Below are 18,608 nucleotides of genomic sequence, written 5' to 3' on the forward strand. Positions count from 1 at the left end.
CAATAGAACAGATATCAATTGGAGTTCCCAGTAGATATGGTTCTGCCTACTCAGTCATGTCTGTTAAATGTGTGACTACTTCCTGTGTCATGATTTTGATGTAAACCAAATAATCCTTTTCAATTTTGTCTACTCTCAAGATTTTGTTGAGAAAGAAAGAGATAGACCCCCTTGAATTGGATTTCCTGCTTCGATTCACAGTTGAACACACTCATCTGAGTCCCGTTGACTTCCTAACTTCTCAGTCATGGAGTGCTATCAAGGTATGTTAGGAATACAGTTTCTCAATTTCTGGATCTTATTTAAAATATTAGCTCTCTCCAGTGTTGAAATGTAAACATTAAAGAATACAGGTGATGTATTAAGCACCATTTCAGTTGTAGAAATGCACTATATAATGTGATGTTATTAATGTTTGTATTATTCAATTGGTTAATTTCTTATTTAGATGTAAAGGAGCTTTTGGCTTATGTATGGGTGGAAAAGTTAATAAATATGTGCAATCTGTCAGGACCTTTGATAAAAGCCAAGTGACACAAATGAATATTTTTTAAAATTTCCTTAAATCTACTTTGTTGGCTGGGCGCGGTGGCTCAAGCCTGTAATCCCAGCACTTTGGGAGGCCGAGGCGGGCGGATCACGAGGTCAGGAGATCGAGACCATCCTGGCTAACACGGTGAAAACCCGTCTCTACTAAAAATACAAAAAAATTAGCCGGGCGTGGTGGCGGGCGCCTGTAGTCCCAGCTACTCGGGAGGCTGAGGCAGGAGAATGGCGTGAACCCGGGAGGCAGAGGTTGCAGTGAGCCGAGATCGCGCCACTGCACTCCAGCCTGGGGGACAGAAAAAGACTCCATCTCAAAAAAAATAAAAATAAAAATCTACTTTGTTTTCTTTTTAAATCGTTTTGCCGTTTTTCTAAATAGTTCTTTAAATTACACCACAATAGAGTCGTTTATTCTCATCGTAAAATGTTTAAGCAAAACAGAAAATTTTAAAGAAAAAAGTGTCAGTTGCCTTAAACTTCAATTATCAATCCTCATTGCATTTTTCTGTCAAAGGCCCTATTGTTAGAAGTTAATTCTTCCAGGATCTGGAGTATCTTAATGATGTTCAACATATGCTAAGCTTTGCCCTACTCTTTTTTCTAAGAAGGAAAGATTTCTGTGCATCGAAAATAACTGTTACCTCTTATTTTTATATATGTTCAGCTTTATAAAGTAGTATTTGTAATTAGATTGTAACTTTAGAATTCAAAATTCAGGCTCAAATGTGTATCAGTCAGGGTCTTAACAGGAAACAGATGGCACATTCAAAAGGGTGATGAAGAAAGTTTAACCAAGAGTCTATTTTCATAGTATGGGCAAGAAGGATTAGGAAATCAACCAGGGGATGGGGAAGGAAAAAGGAGGAAAAGGACAGTTACTGGAACTACCAAGAAATGAAGTTATGGGAGAGAGCCAACCATAGAGGATCTGTGGCCTGTGGCAGAGAAACATAGTCCCTGCCAAACCACATTCCCGCGAGAAAAGCTGGAGTAGAAATGTTTCCAGAAAGGGGTCCTGATCCAGACCGCAAGAGAGGTTCTTGGATCTCGTGCAAGAAAGAATTCAGGGTCAGTCCATAAAGTGAAAGCAAGTTTATTAATAAAGGAATAAAGAATGGCTACTCCATAGGGAGAGTAGCCCTGAGGGCTGCTTGTTGCCCATTTTTACGGTTATTTCTTGACGATATGCTAAACAAAGGGTGGATTATTCATATCTCCCCTTTTTAGACTATATAGGGTAACTTCCTGACGTCACCATGGCATTTGTAAACTGTCATGGCACTGGTGCAGTGTAGCAGTGAGGACAACCACAGGTCACCCTCATCACCATCTTGGTTTTGTTGAGTTTTAGCCAGTTGCCTTACTGCAAGCTGTTTTATCTTTATGACCTGTATCTTGTGCCAACTTCCTATCTCATCCTGTGACTTAGAATTCTTAACCTCCTAGGAATGCAGCCCAGCAGGTCTCAGCCTCAATTTACCCAGCTCCTATTCAAGATGGAGTTGCTCTGGTTCAAACACCTCTGACAGAAGTACCCCCACCTCTCTCTTCTCCAGTCTTCCAGGCTCCTGCCATTGCTTTCTGTTGGCCAAACCCAACTAGGTCAGGGAACCAGGGAACTTAGCTCAAGTGTCCTTTGAGCTCACCCTCTCCGCAGAGCAAAAAAAAAAAAAAAAAAAATGGAAATCTGGAGAGGAAAGTGAACACTATCCAGCATGGTTTTTTACATAAGATTAGATACACTCACAAGTCTTCTTCTCAAACTATGAAGTATCGTTCACACCATTCCTACTTGTTTCCCTATCATATTACAGGCAATTGCTCTCATGGAAGAATTTCGAGGCATAGACCGAGATGTGGAAGGATCTGCCAAGCAGTGGAGGAAGTGGGTAGAATCCGAGTGTCCAGAGAAAGAAAAATTACCTCAAGAATGGAAGAAGAAAAGTTTAATACAGAAGCTGATTATTCTGAGAGCAATGCGTCCTGACAGAATGACATATGCTCTCAGGTGGGGTGGTCAGCATTTTTGGAAACACATATTAGTTAACATAGAGGAAATGTAGTCTGAAGAGTTAGGAGGATCTGGTGGAAGTGTTTACCATCCGTATTGATGGGGAGTGATTCTGCTGATATTTTGATATTATAATCACTGCTGCTGTTAAAATTTGCTAAACACTAAACCATGTGCTAGGCAGACTCAGCACATTCTTCCCGAAAAAGCTTAATTCTGAAATCAGTAGGGGAGACAGGGGACTGATGGAAATATTCCTGGAAAAGAAATGGGTGTCAGCAGAGTTCAGAGGCCAGGAAGATGCATTCGTGCATTATCCAAGTGTAATTTCCATCGTTTTCATTCAGTGATGGCATTTTGGTTCTGAAGATTTTGCATGTCAAACAAAAATGCATTCCTTTCATGGAGTCACTCATAGTCCCTATAACTTTACAACCAATGCAATTTCAAAGCAGAAACCCTTGTCTACATCTTGGTTTAAGTGTCCTTTTTCTTTGCCCTGTTGGCTTCTAAATGGTAATGTGCTGCTTAATTCACACAAGTCTTATTCTAATTTGAATTCACCAACCAAAGAGTTCTCAACTTCCTTCCCTATTGTGTTTCTTCAGTAATATTCATGTGCCTCAGGTTTTTTCCTTTGCTTTGTCTAGTTCAGCCAATTTTCCCTTTGCAGAAGGCTCTGCTGAACTCTACTTTACAAGTTAATTCTGCTTAGTAGTACTTACTTTCTGCTAAATCTGATGCTGCTGGAAAATAATCCTTGCTTAATTGAGCCTCCCTGTGTTAGAAACACCCCAAAAAGCATTTGTATATTCATGAGAAGCCCAGCAGGCTGGAAAATTGCACTGTGGCAAATCTAATGAACTGTTAATAAGTAATGGGGGAATCTGGCAGGGGATTTTGGGGGATACAAAGGCATAGCAGACAGCTGATGGCACTCAGGGGGGTCTCAGTAGCCCCCCAAAATGGAATGTAGGCTTCTGACTTTCAGAGCTTCTAAGGAAGAGAAGGATTTCATTGACACACCTACCGCATACATCTAGCTGGATTCATATTGTTATTCTAACAAGACATCCCATGTAATAAACCTGGTTACTTCTATCCTGTGCCTGTGTGGTTTAATTATCCAACAGTCACCATTATCCAAATGGTGACTCTTTTCAAGGTCAAAACCACTGATCATGTTTTTTGTATTCTTGTTTTTTATAGCAATTTTGTAGAGGAAAAACTGGGTGCAAAGTATGTGGAGAGGACCAGATTGGACTTAGTTAAAGCATTCGAAGAAAGCAGCCCAGCCATCCCCATATTCTTCATCCTGTCTCCAGGGGTAGATGCCCTTAAAGACCTGGAGATTCTTGGTGAGTGGCCGGGAGGCTCGCTGGCCCGCCCCTTCTCCCTCCCTCCCTTTCACCCCCACCCCCTGCCCTTCCTTTCAGTTCACAGTGATCTTAGTTTCTTTTTTTTTTTTTTTTTTAATTTGTTGAAGATTGGGTGTATGGAAAATGTAAAGCTAATAACACCGTAGTCTGAAGAAATGTTGAAATGGAACATTCCTCTGGCTGGCATAATGCAAGTTTCTTTTGTACTGTTTTCCACCTTTTGACTATATGAGGGCCAGTGGGCAATTTTCCCCATGCTCATGTAATCTTATGCCCCCTGTGACTAAATAATGGTCATTAGAGCAAGTGTATTTGATTGCACAAGGCACTGTCGCCTTTGTGTTCTGGATTACCATTCCCCACGGCCTGCACCAAGAATACCAGGTTAATATAGCTGTGACCTGACTGTGCTCAATTTAAATGCAGCCTCACAAGGTGAGAGGCTTGTGCATTTACCCAATGAACAGATCCATTCAAAAAAATGATGTGGTATCTACCACATGTTGCTCCTTTTTATGAGAGAAATGCTTTGCTACTCCTGCAAGAGTTTATAAAGCTCCATAACAATGCCTGCCATCTATCAAAATGTCAAAAGCTTCATTATCATAAAACCAAAGGAACTGGCTTCCACAGGCTTTTCCAATGCTTGCAATGAGGCAGCTGTGGAGAGCTCAAAATGCTGCTTGTGGATACAACAGAAGTTTCTTTGGGATTCTTCAGGAAGGTCCCCCAGGAGATGGCTGCGGTGACCACAGATGTGCATTAGACCACAGAATTCCAGGCTCCTCTCACCCTCCTTCACAGACATTTCCCCTCACCATGGTGTATTCTCCCACAGGCAAAAGACTTGGCTTTACAATTGACTCTGGAAAATTCCACAACGTGTCTTTAGGACAAGGTCAGGAGACGGTGGCAGAAGCGGCACTGGAGAAAGCTTCCAAAGGAGGACACTGGGTCATCCTCCAAGTGAGTATGAAGTTTCAGGGAAGACACTGGGCATAAACACAGAGGAGCGCCAGGGCAGAGCTGTCCCGCCCAACAGAATGCTCCCTTAACAGCGCTGTGCATGGCGATTTGCAGAGTCCAGGCAGCTCTGTCAGTGTTCATGATGCCTGCAAAGATGGTGAGGGGCTCTGCGGACGGCGATGGCTGTCATCTTCTGAGAGACTGTCTAGCCATTGTACTCTAAAATTACAACTATTAGGAAGAGCTTCGTCGTTCCCCTCACTTAGAGATATCTGGAACACTCAGTAGTGCCTGAGAACAAACAGGCTCGTTTAGATTCCTAACACTGTTATCACAGTATCTGGGTTGACATTAGAGTCGACAGAACTCTTTTTTAATGTATATTGTTGTTGCAGAATTTTGCTCCTTAGCTCAGCTAAAACCGGGTTCTTGTCACACAACCAGAAAGGACTAGGACCACAGACACATTGAAGGGTGGGAGGAATGGAATTTATTGAGCGAAAAGAAAAAAAAAAAAAACCTCTCAGCAAAGTGAAAGGGGATCCTTGCTAACACACCCCAACCTCACAGATTGAATACCAGTCCACTGCACAGGAGCTGTAGAGGCCAGGCTCCTCCCTGCTGCAAATGGTGCGAATTTCCTGTGGCTTCACCACGTTCTCCCAATGCACAGGCAGGTCAGAGATTCTCTGGGGACCCTCCCCAATACTTGGCTCCTGCGTCAATCATTATCTCATACAAGTCCAACTCTGCCCCTACCTAGTGTGTAACATTCCCTTTGATTATAAATTAAAGGGATTTGAGTAGACAACTCCTTTATCCCTTCTCAGGCAAACATCATACAGACCTTTGGTTCTCCCACCCAGTGTCCTCTGGGACGGCCCCCTTGGCTGAGTATTACAGGAACTAGTGGAGCACAGTCCGGCATTAGGGGGCACCTGAGGAATGTGCTGACTCCATCCATAGCAAGCTCTGCTAGCTGTCTCAGCAGGTCTAGGAATGGCTACTTAGTTTTCAGCTGAGTCATGCAAAGGTTCTCGCCAGTAGGCAATTCACAGGCTACCTTATCTTGAATCATTACAACAAAGCGCCTAGGTTAGGAGTCATCATTCTCTATATAAAGATGAGAAAAGTGAGCATCCGAGTGGCTGGAGAGCCTCAAGGCCACGGTGCTGGTTGGATGGCAGAGCTGGTACTTGAGTCTAGGTCTGTTTAGCAGCAGGTGACATTCCTGAAAATAGCCACCCTCATGCAAGATACAGCATTGGCCTCCCTTAGTGTCTCCAGTATCCAGGCTCGGTGCCTTTGGCATTTCTGCCTGAAATGCAACTGGATTCATAAAGAAGCTTCCAGAGTCCAAGCAGGCTTATGATTGCAGGAATGTAACCTTCTGGGATGATAATACCCACTGCTTAGATGAGGCCTTAATAGAGACCTTAGTAGGGGGACTTGAGGGCAGTGTAGTGCATCCCCTTCTGAGGCTCAGAATCAGAAACACAGGAAGGTTGGCTTTTGCAGAGAAAACAGTTGACGCTCAGACAGTTTGGTAAATTTTAAGGTTGTCTCAGAAAGGAAAGAGCTCTTTGAGCATTCTCATGCTCCCAGTGGCTCAGACTGGAGAGAACACTAGGAGGTGTTCCTCAAAAGAACATATTCATAGTCATCCTCAAAAGAACATATTCAAAATAAACTGTTTCCATTACTTTTGTATCTGCTGAGCTACTTGTTGCCCCTAAAATTGCAAGTTGTAAATTTTAACATAAAAAAAACTTAAAAGATCTTATTTTGTCAAGGATCTACTTTTGGATATTTGTTTTAGACCTTTGATTTTTGTTCTTAGAGCTAAGCCAGTAACCAAGAATTTAACTGTTTAAACCTCTTCACTCCCCACCCCCGTACCCACATAGAGTAATTGGTAAGGAGAGATTATACCAGGCTTTGGGCCATCCCAGTGTCTAGAAGTTTCTAGTATCCATTTGATCAGCAGGAAAAAGAGAAGCAGGACTTTGAAGAAAGAGAAGACAAACATAATGAAAACTTGTTATACTGTTCATAATTTACATTAAATTATGTTAACATGGTTATATAATATGTATGTACATGTTAATTAGTTCTTACCCAAGCCCCAATGTGATCAATTATTATGATTAGATAGAGCCCTCTAAAGGTGTTTAGATAGTAGTTAATCGAAAGCCCACATTCCAGAGAAAACTATTATAAAAGTAGCAGGCTGGCAACTATCTTTATCTCATATGCACACCAGAAGGCTTGTGAATTAACATAACAGATACTAAAAACCATTTTTCAAGGGCAAAATGACCATTTTTCATGCATTTCCAAGACATATAGACTGTCTAAAAATGTTGCACAAGCATTGCTGTTCTTGGAAAAATAGGCATAAGAATCTAGCCAGTCCCGAAGCCAGTACCCTCAAGAATAGCTGCCAAGCTAGATTCCAAAGTGTGCCTGTGCTCCACGATGGCTTGCTTGGAGGTTTTTCTGTCCCCTTCAGTGACTCCAAAGTCACTACCTAGAATATTTTTACATTTGATTCAAGTAAACTTTTCAAGTAAGGTACTGTTGTGGCCCATAAGACAGAGAATGAAGATATAATTGAGTTTACAAAGCAGGTTTTATTATTGTTTCTGTTGTTTTCTTTTACGATTGGCACAATTAGGAATGAGAAATAATCTTTCCTTATAACCTGTTAGCAGGCGTGTAAAGGAGGGAACTTAGAGTCCTTACCTAGTGTATTACTTTGCTAGAGCAGATGGCCAACTTTCTGTGTCTTCACGTGATTTGTCTTCTGTGTTTCTGGGTCCTAATCCCTTCTTCTCATAAAGACATCAGTCATATTGGTTTAAGACCCTTCATTGGCTGGGTGGGGTGGCTCACGCCTGTAATCCCATCATTTTGGGAGGCTGAGGTGGGCAGATCACGAGGTCAGGGGATTGAGACCATCCTGGCTAACATGGTGAAACCCCGTCTCTACTAAAAATACAAAAAAAATTAGCTGGGCGTGGTGGTGGGTGCCTGTATTCCCAGCTACTCGGGAAGCTGAGGCAGGAGAATGGCGTAACCCGGGAGGTGGAGTTTGCAGTGAGCCGAGATCGTGCCACTGCACTCCAGCCTGGGTGACAGAGTGAGACTCTGTCTCAAAAAAGAAAAAAAAAAAGACCCTTCATAATGACCACATTTAGCTTTAATTATCTCCTTAAAGACCCTGTTTCCAAATACAGTCACATTATGAGATGCTGGGGGTTAAGACTTCAACATATGAATTTGGGGGTGCATAATTCAGCCCACCACATCTACCAGTGTTCATTATTTGCCAAGGGAATAAAAGCCAATAATGTGAATGACTGAGTGGGCTTAGATCTTTTTGCAATAGAAATTTTAAAGGATACTTGCATTATTATTTTGTTCCGTGTTTGCCTTCATTCTCTGTATTTTTGTGGCTGTTATAATCTTAAATGTTTTTCTTTGTTGGAAATAATTATATATATCTGGGTGTGATGTTTCAATTATTATATCAAGGACTTCTCCAAAGCCAGAGAGCATGTAAGGTGCTGCCTTTATACCTCCCTCCCAGCACCAACTACCAAGCTATACCCTGTGGGTGTTTGATATTGGAAGAGGAAATTTGTGAATCATAAAATGGAAAAGCAAAGAATGACAATGGTGGTGGCATTTAATTTTTTGTGTGTGATTTTTGACAGCCCTAGGATTTAAGGAAAATCATCTGTTAGGAATAAACAAAGCACTTAACAATGAATGATTGCTTTCTTTCAGCTAGCCTTGCTTCCCTTATATCCTTTTGAGTCCATATGCTTATGAGTAGGAGTTTGAGTAGAAGAGGTTTCCATCAGAAACCAATGAAGAGGGTGATCAGGCACATTTCTGGCTTTTAGTTTTCATATTTTCTCAAACTAACCCCAATATGTCTCAGTAATTGGATTTGAACCATAACAAAGAAAAGTACGAGGCAACTCCATCTCAGAAGTGACTGGTGGGTGTTTGAAGTAGGTATGTGTATTGCGTGGAGATTTTGGATTACAAAGACAATCTGTGTTGATTGGGAACATTTAATATGTTCAAGGTTCAATTCCCTTTTGGCTTTTTTTTCTTCCTTTTTATGATGTATTGATAAAGGAAAATTTGAATTATGGTTCTCTGAGTTTTCAGTGCAATTATATATAAGAAAGTGTAATCTTATAATTCAAGTAATATGCCTCACCTTCACAGGAATTATGCACCATACTATCTTTCAGAATGTTCATTTGGTAGCCAAGTGGCTGGGAACCTTGGAGAAGCTCCTTGAAAGATTCAGCCAAGGAAGCCACAGAGATTACAGGGTTTTCATGAGTGCTGAGTCTGCACCTACACCAGATGAGCATCTCATCCCTCAAGGACTCCTGGAAAATTCCATTAAGATCACTAATGAACCCCCAACAGGGATGCTGGCCAATTTGCATGCCGCCCTCTACAACTTTGATCAGGTAAGAAAGTGAAGCAGGCTAGGCAGACAATGAAGTCAGAGTCATCTCACAAGACTGTGGAGGCCCAGAATAAACCCAGGCATGTCATTGAGAGGGATGAAGCAAGTTCTTAACATTCACATGTGGAGGGGTAGGGGTGGGCGTGTTTTAATCTCTTGAAAGAATTGCCCCTGTCATTTCCTATTCTAATGACCAGTAAAGGTATTTCAGTCTCACCCTGACATTAAGAAAACTTCAGCTACTGTGTAGGGAAAGCTAACTAGGTAACTTCTTGAGGAGGTTGCCTTTTTTTTTTTTTTTTTGAGATGGAGTCTCACTTTATCGCCCAGGCTGAAGTGCAGTGGCAAGATCTTGCCTCACTGCAACTTCCGCCTCCTGGGTTCAAGCAATTCTCCTGCCTCAGCCTCCTGAGTAGCTGTGATTACAGCTGCATACCGCCACGCCCAGCTAATTTTTGTTTTTTTAGTAGAGATGAGGTTTCACCATGTTGGCCAGACTGGTCTTGAACTCCTGACCTCAGGTGATCCACCTGCCTCGGCCTCCCAAAGTGCTGGGATTACAGACATGAGCCACCGCACCTGGCCGGAACTTGCTTCTTGAAAACAAATATGGCAGACTAGTATCTCTGACCACAGAAAGAGAAGAAGTCATTGTTATTCTTGTTGATGATGGTGACAGTAATGACATGGTAAAAGTTTCAGTGTAATGTTTTAGCCCTGGTTTGATATGAGTAAATTTAAAGTCCTCTTTTTGGGTTATATCTATGACACCTTATTTATATTTTCATGTTTTTCCAAGATAAGACAAATGAATACTTACATGGTTTTTTTTTGGGTTGGTTTTTTTTTTTTTTTTTTTTTTTTTTTGAGACAGAGATTTGCTCTTGTCACCCAGGCTGGAGTGCAATGAAGTGATCTTGGCTCACTGCAACCTCAGCCTCCCAGGTTGAAGCGATTCTCCTGCCTCAGCCTCCCAGGTAGCTGGGATTACAGGCACCCACCACCATGCCTGGCTAACTTTTGTATTTTTAGTAGAGACAGGGTTTCATCATGTTGGCCAGGCTGGTCTCGAACTCCTGACCTCAGGTGATCTGCTCATCTTGGCCTCCCAATTCCACCTTGGCTGGAATTACAGGTGTGAGCCACTGCACCTGGCTGAATACATATATAAATTAATACATATATACATATGTATATATACACACACATATATGATATATATATGATACCTTTATTACCATTACTCTTTTTACCCAAACTATCCTGTCTGTCAACATCATTATCAAGTCTTTCAGTTTCCTTTCTTGGTATTGCTCTGAGATCTTCCTTCCTCTAATTTTTTTGGAAATCCTTGGTAAATCGCATTCTTGTTAGGAGAGTAGAATGAACCCTAAAGAGGAAATACATATGATTTGGTGATAAATATTCAGTCCCCTCTTAGAAATATCATTCTCTATGAAGCATGTCAACATCCTTAGCTTCTTTTCTAGTAGCTTTTGGGTCAATATGTAAACCAACATTATGAAAGAATTATGATAATTGACTACCTAAGAATACAGTGTTGCATTCTTCTTGGGTAGTCAATTATCATAATTCCTTCATAATGTTGGTTAAATAATTAATTTGTATCCTATATATACACAGAAGATTGTGTAAATAGTAGGACTCAAAAAATCTTTTTGAAACTATTAAATATTTGCAATATGCCTTATTTAATCCACTATGACAGACATATATGTTTTTTAATCATCCCTTAATTTATAATTTCTGGCTATTTATGACAGTTTCAAGCTATTTCCCAAAGTACACACAAAGAGGAATTTGATTTATTTAAATAGGACTTATCTGCCCGCTAAAATAATTATCTTTATTCATGAAAGTGAACATTTCATGAACAAATATGCTTCAGCCCAATTATCCTTCAGTTTTTTTGTTCGTTTGTTTGTTTCGTTTTTTTGGTAAAGATCACTTCGAGAATCTCATAAAACTATGGACACTCTCCCCAGGGAAATACACATTCAAAAATATACTGCACATTGGGCCAGACACAGTGCCTCATCCCTACAATCCCAGCACTTTGGGAGGCTGAGAGGAGGATCACTTGAGCCCAGGAGTTCGAGGCTGCAGTGAGCTGTGATCACACCACTGTGCTTCAGCCTGGGCAACAGAGTGAGACACTGTCTCAAGAAATAATAATAACTCGTCATTTAGCATTAGGTATATCTCCTAATGCTGTCCCTCCCCCCTCCCCCCACCCCACAGCAGTCCCTGGAATGTGATGTTCCCCTTCCTGTGTCCACGTGTTCTCATTGTTCAATTCCCACCTATGAGTGAGAACATGCGGTGTTTGGTTTTTTGTCCTTGTGATAGTTTACTGAGAATGATGGTTTCCAGTTTCATCCATGTCCCTACAAAGGACACGAACTCATCATTTTTTATGGCTGCATAGTATTCCATGGTGTATATGTGCCACATTTTCTTAATCCAGTCTATCATTGTTGTACATTTGGGTTGGTTCCAACTCTTTGCTATTGTGAATAGTGCCGCAATAAACATACGTGTGCATGTGTCTTTATAGCAGCATGATTTATAGTCCTTTGGATATATACCCAGTAATGGGATGGCTGGGTCAAATGGTATTTCTAGTTCTAGATCCCTGAGGAATCACCACACTGACTTCCACAATGGTTGAACTAGTTTACAGTCCCACCAACAGTGTAAAAGTGTTCCTATTTCTCCACATCCTCTCCAGCACCTGTTGTTTCCTGTTTTTTTAATGATGGCCATTCTAACTGGTGTGAGATGGTATCTCACTGTGGTTTTGATTTGCATTTCTCTGATGGCCAGTGATGATGAGCATTTCTTCATGTGTTTTTTGGCTGCATAAATGTCTTCTTTTGAGAAGTGTCTGTTCATGTCCTTTGCCCACCTTTTGATGGGGTTGTTTGTTTTTTTCTTGTAAATTTGTTTGAGTTCATTGTAGATTCTGGATATTAGCCCTTGTCAGATGAGTAGGTTGCAAAAATTTTCTCCCATTCTGTAGGTTGCCTGTTCACTCTGATGGTAGTTTCTTTTGCTGTGCAGAAGCTCTTTAGTTTAATGAGATCCCATTTGTCAATTTTGGCTTTTGTTGCCTTTGCTTTTGGTGTTTTAGACATGAAGTCCTTGCCCACGCCTATGTCCTGAATGGTATTGCCTAGGTTTTCTTGTAGGATTTTAATGGTTTTAGGTCTAACATTTAAGTCTTTAATCCATTTTGAATTAATTTTTGTATAAGGTGTAAGGAAGGGATCCAGTTTCAGCTTTCTACATACGGCTACCCAGTTTTCCCAGCACCATTTATTAAATAGGGAATTCTTTCCCCATTGCTTGTTTTTGTCAGGTTTGTCAAAGATCAGATAGTTGTAGATATGCGGCATCATTTCTGAGGGCTCTGTTCTGTTCCATTGATCTATGTCTCTGTTGTGGTACCAGTACCATGCTGTTTTGGTTACTGTAGCCTTGTAGTGTAGTTTGAAGTCAGGTAGCGTGATGCCTCCAGCTTTGTTCTTTTGGCTTAGGATTGACTTGGCGATGCGGGCTCTTTTTTGGTTCCATATGAACTTTAAAGTAGTTTTTTCCAATTCTGTGAAGAAAGTCATTGGTAGCTTGATGGGGATGGCATTGAATCTATCAATTACCTTGGGCAGTATGGCCATTTTCACGATATTGATTCTTCCAACCCATGAGCATGGAATGTTCTTCCATTTGTTTGTATCCTCTTTTATTTCATTGAGCAGTGGTTTGTAGTTCTCCTTGAAGAGGTCCTTCACATCCCTTGTAAGTTGGATTCCTAGGTATTTTATTCTCTTTGAAGCAATTGTGAATGGGAGTTCACTCATGATTTGGCTCTCTGTTTGTCTGTGATTGGTGTACAAGAATGCTTGTGATTTTTGTACATTGATTTTGTATCCTGAGACTTTGCTGAAGTTGCTAATCAGCTTAAGGAGATTTTGGGCTGAGACAATGGGATTTTCTAGATATACAATCATGTCATCTACAAACAGGGACAATTTGACTTCCTCTTTTCCTAATTGAATACCCTTTATTTCCTTCTCCTGCCTGATTGCTCTGGCCAGAACTTCCAGCACTATGTTGAATAGGAGTGGTGAGAGAGGGCATCCCTGTCTTGTGCCAGTTTTCAGAGGGAATGCTTCCAGTTTTTGCCCATTCAGTATGATATTGGCTGTGGGTTTGTCGTATATAGCTCTTATTATTTTGAGGTACGTCCCATCAGGAAATCAACATGGCACATGGATACATATGTAACAAACCTGCCCATTGTGCACATGTACCCTAAAACCTAAAGTATAATAATAAAAAAAAAAGAAATGAAAAAAAAAAGAAATAATAATAAGTGTTAAAAAGATGTTGCATATAATGATAAAGATTCACAGATTCCCCCAAAGCCTATGCATGAATTCCCTAGTTAAGGACACCTGTTCTGGTCTTTTCGTGAACCTGTCAGTTCTTTTGACTGCTATCTGGAAAGCCACTTTTATTAATTGAAGTTACTTTTATTGGAAAGACTTCTAGGAACTTCAAGGAAGAATATTTCTTTTTTTTTTTTTTTTTTGTTTGAAACAGAGTCTCACTCTATCGCCCAGGCTGGAGTGCAGTGGTGCGATCTCGGCTCAGTGCAAGCTCTGCCTCCCGGGTTCACGCCATTCTCCTGCCTCAGCCTCCCGAGTAGCTGGGACTACAGGTGCCTGCCACCACGCCTGGCAAATTTTTTGTATTTTTTAGTAGAGACGAGGTTTCACCATGTTAGCCAGGATTGTCTTGATTTCCTGACCTTGTGATCTGCCTGCCTCAGCCTCCCAAAGTGCTGGGATTACAGGCGTGAGCCACCACACCTGGCCCAAGGAAGAATATTTCTTATTTAGTGGAGAGGATCCTTTGAAATATTAAGACTGAACTTGATGTTAAGTAGCAAAAGCAAAGATAACCAGTGATTCACTAAATAATGTTCTCATCAAACCTGTTTTAGCCAGAACCAACCAACAAAATAAAAAATCTGCAGAAAATCTAAAATGTTAGAGTCTTTTATGAATGCTGACCTGTCATTATGTTAGAAAACAAAATGCAGTTTTTAATCAGATTATATAATTCAAGGGATTTAGCCTGTGCTCCCTGGCTGTCTGTGAATAAGTTCCCATTGCCCTTTTATCAGTTAGAATGTTGGGTTGGCTACTTTTGAAAGAAGTTCTTATAAAATAACAGTGGCTTACACAAGGTCAAAAAGTAGTCCTGCCACATGAGAGTTTTACAGATAGTCCATTCAGAACTCCAAAAATTACCACAAATTGTCATCAATCTGGCTCTTTCTAGTTCACCATATCTAGAATGGACTCATCATGGTCCCAGGTGGCTGTAGGAGTTGCAGCCCCCATATCCACATTCCTGACAGGAGGATGAAAGAAGAAACAAAGAAGATGACAAAAGGAAAAGGACGGTGTTTGCTTTGTTGTGCAAGTGCTTCCTACAAGTTAACAAACAGAAATTCTCCTTTCATCTCACTGGTCAAACTTAGTCACATTGCATTACCTAGCTGCAAGAGAGGCTGGGAAAAGTGAATTTATCTTAAGCAACCATATGCCCAGCTAAAAATTAGCAAGAAGACATTTTAAAGAAGGCAATCAGCAGTCTCCATCACAGATGTCCTTTCCCACATCTCCTTGTATTATTTGGGGTGTTCTGTGTTGCTGCTATGGTCCAATCTTGTTAAAGCCTGCATATGGATAGAGTGATGAATGCTATCTCTGTTGTTACACATATGGGTTAGGTAAATGAGGACCAGTTGTTCCTGTTGCCTGGGTGTCCCTCACAGTGGAGTAAAATACCCAAGAGGTTTAGACAAGTCAACTGTACTGCTAGGGTATTTTTCAAATCTAATTAAACCTGTGTTTTCTTTTTTTTGCTCTGTCACCCAGGCTGAGGTGCAGCGGCACACTTATAGCTTACTGCAGCCTTGAACTCCTGGGCTCAAGTTATCCTCCTGCCTCAGCCTCCTGAGTAGCTGGGACTACAGGTGTATGCCACTATGCCTGGCTAATTTTTAAATCCATATTTTTAATCTTTCCCCTCAATTTAGCATTTACCTCCAAACTTTGGCGTGTGTATTCAAAATGAACAGTTTGTTTAATACTGGTGCTTTATTATCCTGAGCATTCCAGAATATTTATGTAAATTTAATCAAGTGGCTGGGACATAAAGAACCATTTCTTGTAGGATGCCATCTACCTACACCTTTCAGCTAAAGAGCCTCTTGAGGCCAGGCACAGTGGCTTATGCCTGTAATCCCAGCACTTTGGGAGGCCGAGGCAGGCGGATCACGAGGTCAGGAGATTGAGACCATCCTGGCTAACACGATGAAACCCCATCTCTACTAAAAACACAAAAAATTAGCCAGGCGTGGGTGGTGGGCGCCTGTAGTCCCAGCTACTCAGGAGGCTGAGGCAGGAGAATGGCATGAACCCGGGAGGCGGAGGTTGCGGTGAGCAGAGATCGCACTACTGCACTCCAGCCTGGGCAACACAGCGAGACTCCATCTCAAAAAAAAAAAAAAAAAAAAGGAGCCTCTTGAGGAAGATATCATAAAGGAGTACTCTTTTGGCTCCCTTCACACCCAGATAACTATTTTTTTTAGAGTAAGAATATAGATTTCTGTTCCTGTAAAATTTGCAGGCAGAAACAAGTAATTGATCATTGTGCATATAAAATTGGTAATTGTGTACAAATAGCACTACTATGGGTATACAGATGCCTGTTCTCTGTTCACAATGCAGTCTGTATTTTTTAAATATTAATTTGCTTATCACTTGATTTTCAAAAATACAACTGGCCTGAAATGTGGAATGGTAGGTAGACTCATACCTTTTCTTCCGAAAGCCTGATTCATATTTTCTTCCTACATCATTTACGTTATCAGAACACAATGAAAGGGATTGACTTGTTTCTTTTAGCACTGAGGATAAAGCCAAGTCAGTTATATAAAGTACAGATTGAAGTAATGTACTTAGTTATTGTAGTACCTTGGGTTTTCTGTGGACTATCTGTAATTCAGAAAGGTATTAAGTAATTTGTTAGATTGTAATTCCAAAGTGAGATTTTGATACATATATTGGATCTCCTAGAAATTTCTTACATTTAAAAGTAATTTTTTTTTATACCCTTCAGGGTTAATTCCAGTTATACAGTTTCTCTTTTCTGCCTTCACAAGCTTGCCTTTTATTTGTGGAAAAGTTATTTTTTTAATGATTGTATATTTCCAAGTCCCATAAATGACCTAAAAATGGCCTAGTGATTTAGAGCGACCTAGTGTTTTAATTGGATCTGCACTACATGCTTCCTGGCCAATTCTAGAACCATACTTGGTGGGAGCCCTGGATTCTGCTAAAAGCACTGTCTAAAGAAACTAAAAAGCTCTCTGGTCCTGGCCCACAGAGAACAAATCTGGTCTTGGTTTAGTACCACAAGTCCTCTGGAAGGCTAGGTCTGAACTCCTACTCACACTGGTTCTAAGTATACTTCATGTATGGCCCAAGTTGTCAGATCCATTTCAAGTGTGAACTGGCTGGCTATAGTTTGCCCACTTTAAAGGACTAGGCAGGAAAGGGCAGATTTTGGCCTCTTCCTCCCCTGTTGCTCAATGCCAGCTGAAGGAGTAGTCCTCAACTTCCTTTCCTTGCCTCACAGAACTGCCAAATCTGAACATGGGTGAAATATGACTTTTAAGCCATAGATTGGACAGCTATTTTTCTCCTTTTAATTTTATGGCTGTTGGGCCATAACCATATCCATGTAGCATGCCAGGATTCCATTTTCCATCTGCGTTCTTAAAAAAATCTCACAGGTCTAGGCTGGGCGCAGTGACTCGCGCCTGTAATCCCAGCACTTCGAGAGGCCGAGGTGGGTGGATCATGAGGTCAGGAGTTCGAGACCACCCTGGCCAATCTGGTGAAACCCCATCTCTATTTAAAAATATATATAAAAATTAGCTGGGCATGGTGGTGCGTGCCTATAGTCCCAGCTACTCGGGAAGCTGAGGCAGAAGAATTGCTTGAACCTGGGAGGCAGAGGTTGCAGTGAGCAGAGATAGCCCCTCTGGTGAAAGAGTAAGACTCCATCTCAAAAAAACAAAAAACAAAAAACCTCACAAGTCTAGACACATGTTTCCCAATTTTCCATATATCACCCAGTCATCCCAACAATGAATTTTACTTTTAGATCATTGGAAGGAAATAATGTGTCATGGTGATTTTATTAGTTAAGGTACAGGCTAAGCTGCTGTAAGAAAGAGAATCAAAACTATAGGGATTCAAACAGGATAGGAGTTTTTTTCTCTCGCATTTTAGGCAGCTTTGTTCCATGAGATCATTCATATGCCCAAGCTGATGGGTGCCTCTGCCATACCTAACTCAAGGTTTCCAGACTTGTCCAATCATCATCATCTCTAGCCATAGAAAAGGAAAGAGTTCACTGGGCCCCGTGGCTTGTGCCTATAATCCCAGCACCTTGGGAGGCTGAGCAGGGTGGATCACCTGGGGACAGGAGTTCAAGACCAGCCTGGCCAATGTGGCAAAATCCCATCTCTACTAAAAATACAAAAATTAGCTAGGTGTGGTGGCATGCACCTGTAATCCCAGCTACTCAGGAGGCTGAGGCAGAAGAATTACTTGAACCCAGGAGGCAGAGGTTGCAATGAGCTGAGATGGTGCCACTGTACTCCAGCCTGGGTGACAGAGCAAGATTCTGTCTCAAAAAAAAAAAAAAAAAAAAAAGGGAAGAGTGACAACTAAGACAAGCAATTTCATTTTCAGCAAATGACCTGGAAGTTATACATAGCACTTCAGCTGAAATTCTGTTGGCAAAAACTTGCTTGGATGACACAAATAGCTTCAAGGGAGGCTGGGAAACAGTCAAGGGTGTCCATGTGCCCAGATGATCTCTACTGCAATGGAACCAGGGAAGAATGGATAGTTGTGGTTAACTAGCATTCTCCCAACTATAATAGCATTCTACTACAGTGATGAAATGAAGATGATGGCTTTATGTCATCCAGATTCTGTGAGGTAAATTTTGCAGGGGAAAGTTATGTCAAGCAGTATGACATGGTTAAAATGAACTGTCTCATTTTCTAGTGAACTTAGAAGCATTCAGAAGCATG

General features: G+C 41.1%; 1 protein-coding gene across 1 annotated transcript in view; it reads left to right on the forward strand.

Moving 5' to 3' along the window:
• DNAH11 (dynein axonemal heavy chain 11) overlaps positions 1-18,608 on the forward strand; it is a 363,940-nt gene that overhangs the window by 324,617 nt on the left and 20,715 nt on the right. Inside the window, exons 70-74 of the mRNA XM_030822211.1 lie at positions 141-263; positions 2,361-2,554; positions 3,767-3,915; positions 4,775-4,902; positions 9,174-9,401. Coding sequence (XP_030678071.1) covers positions 141-263; positions 2,361-2,554; positions 3,767-3,915; positions 4,775-4,902; positions 9,174-9,401 — 822 coding nt within the window. The remainder of the gene's footprint in view (positions 1-140; positions 264-2,360; positions 2,555-3,766; positions 3,916-4,774; positions 4,903-9,173; positions 9,402-18,608) is intronic.

The sequence above is a fragment of the Nomascus leucogenys genome, chromosome 11, assembly GCF_006542625.1.
Source record: "Nomascus leucogenys isolate Asia chromosome 11, Asia_NLE_v1, whole genome shotgun sequence".
NCBI lineage: Eukaryota > Metazoa > Chordata > Mammalia > Primates > Hylobatidae > Nomascus > Nomascus leucogenys.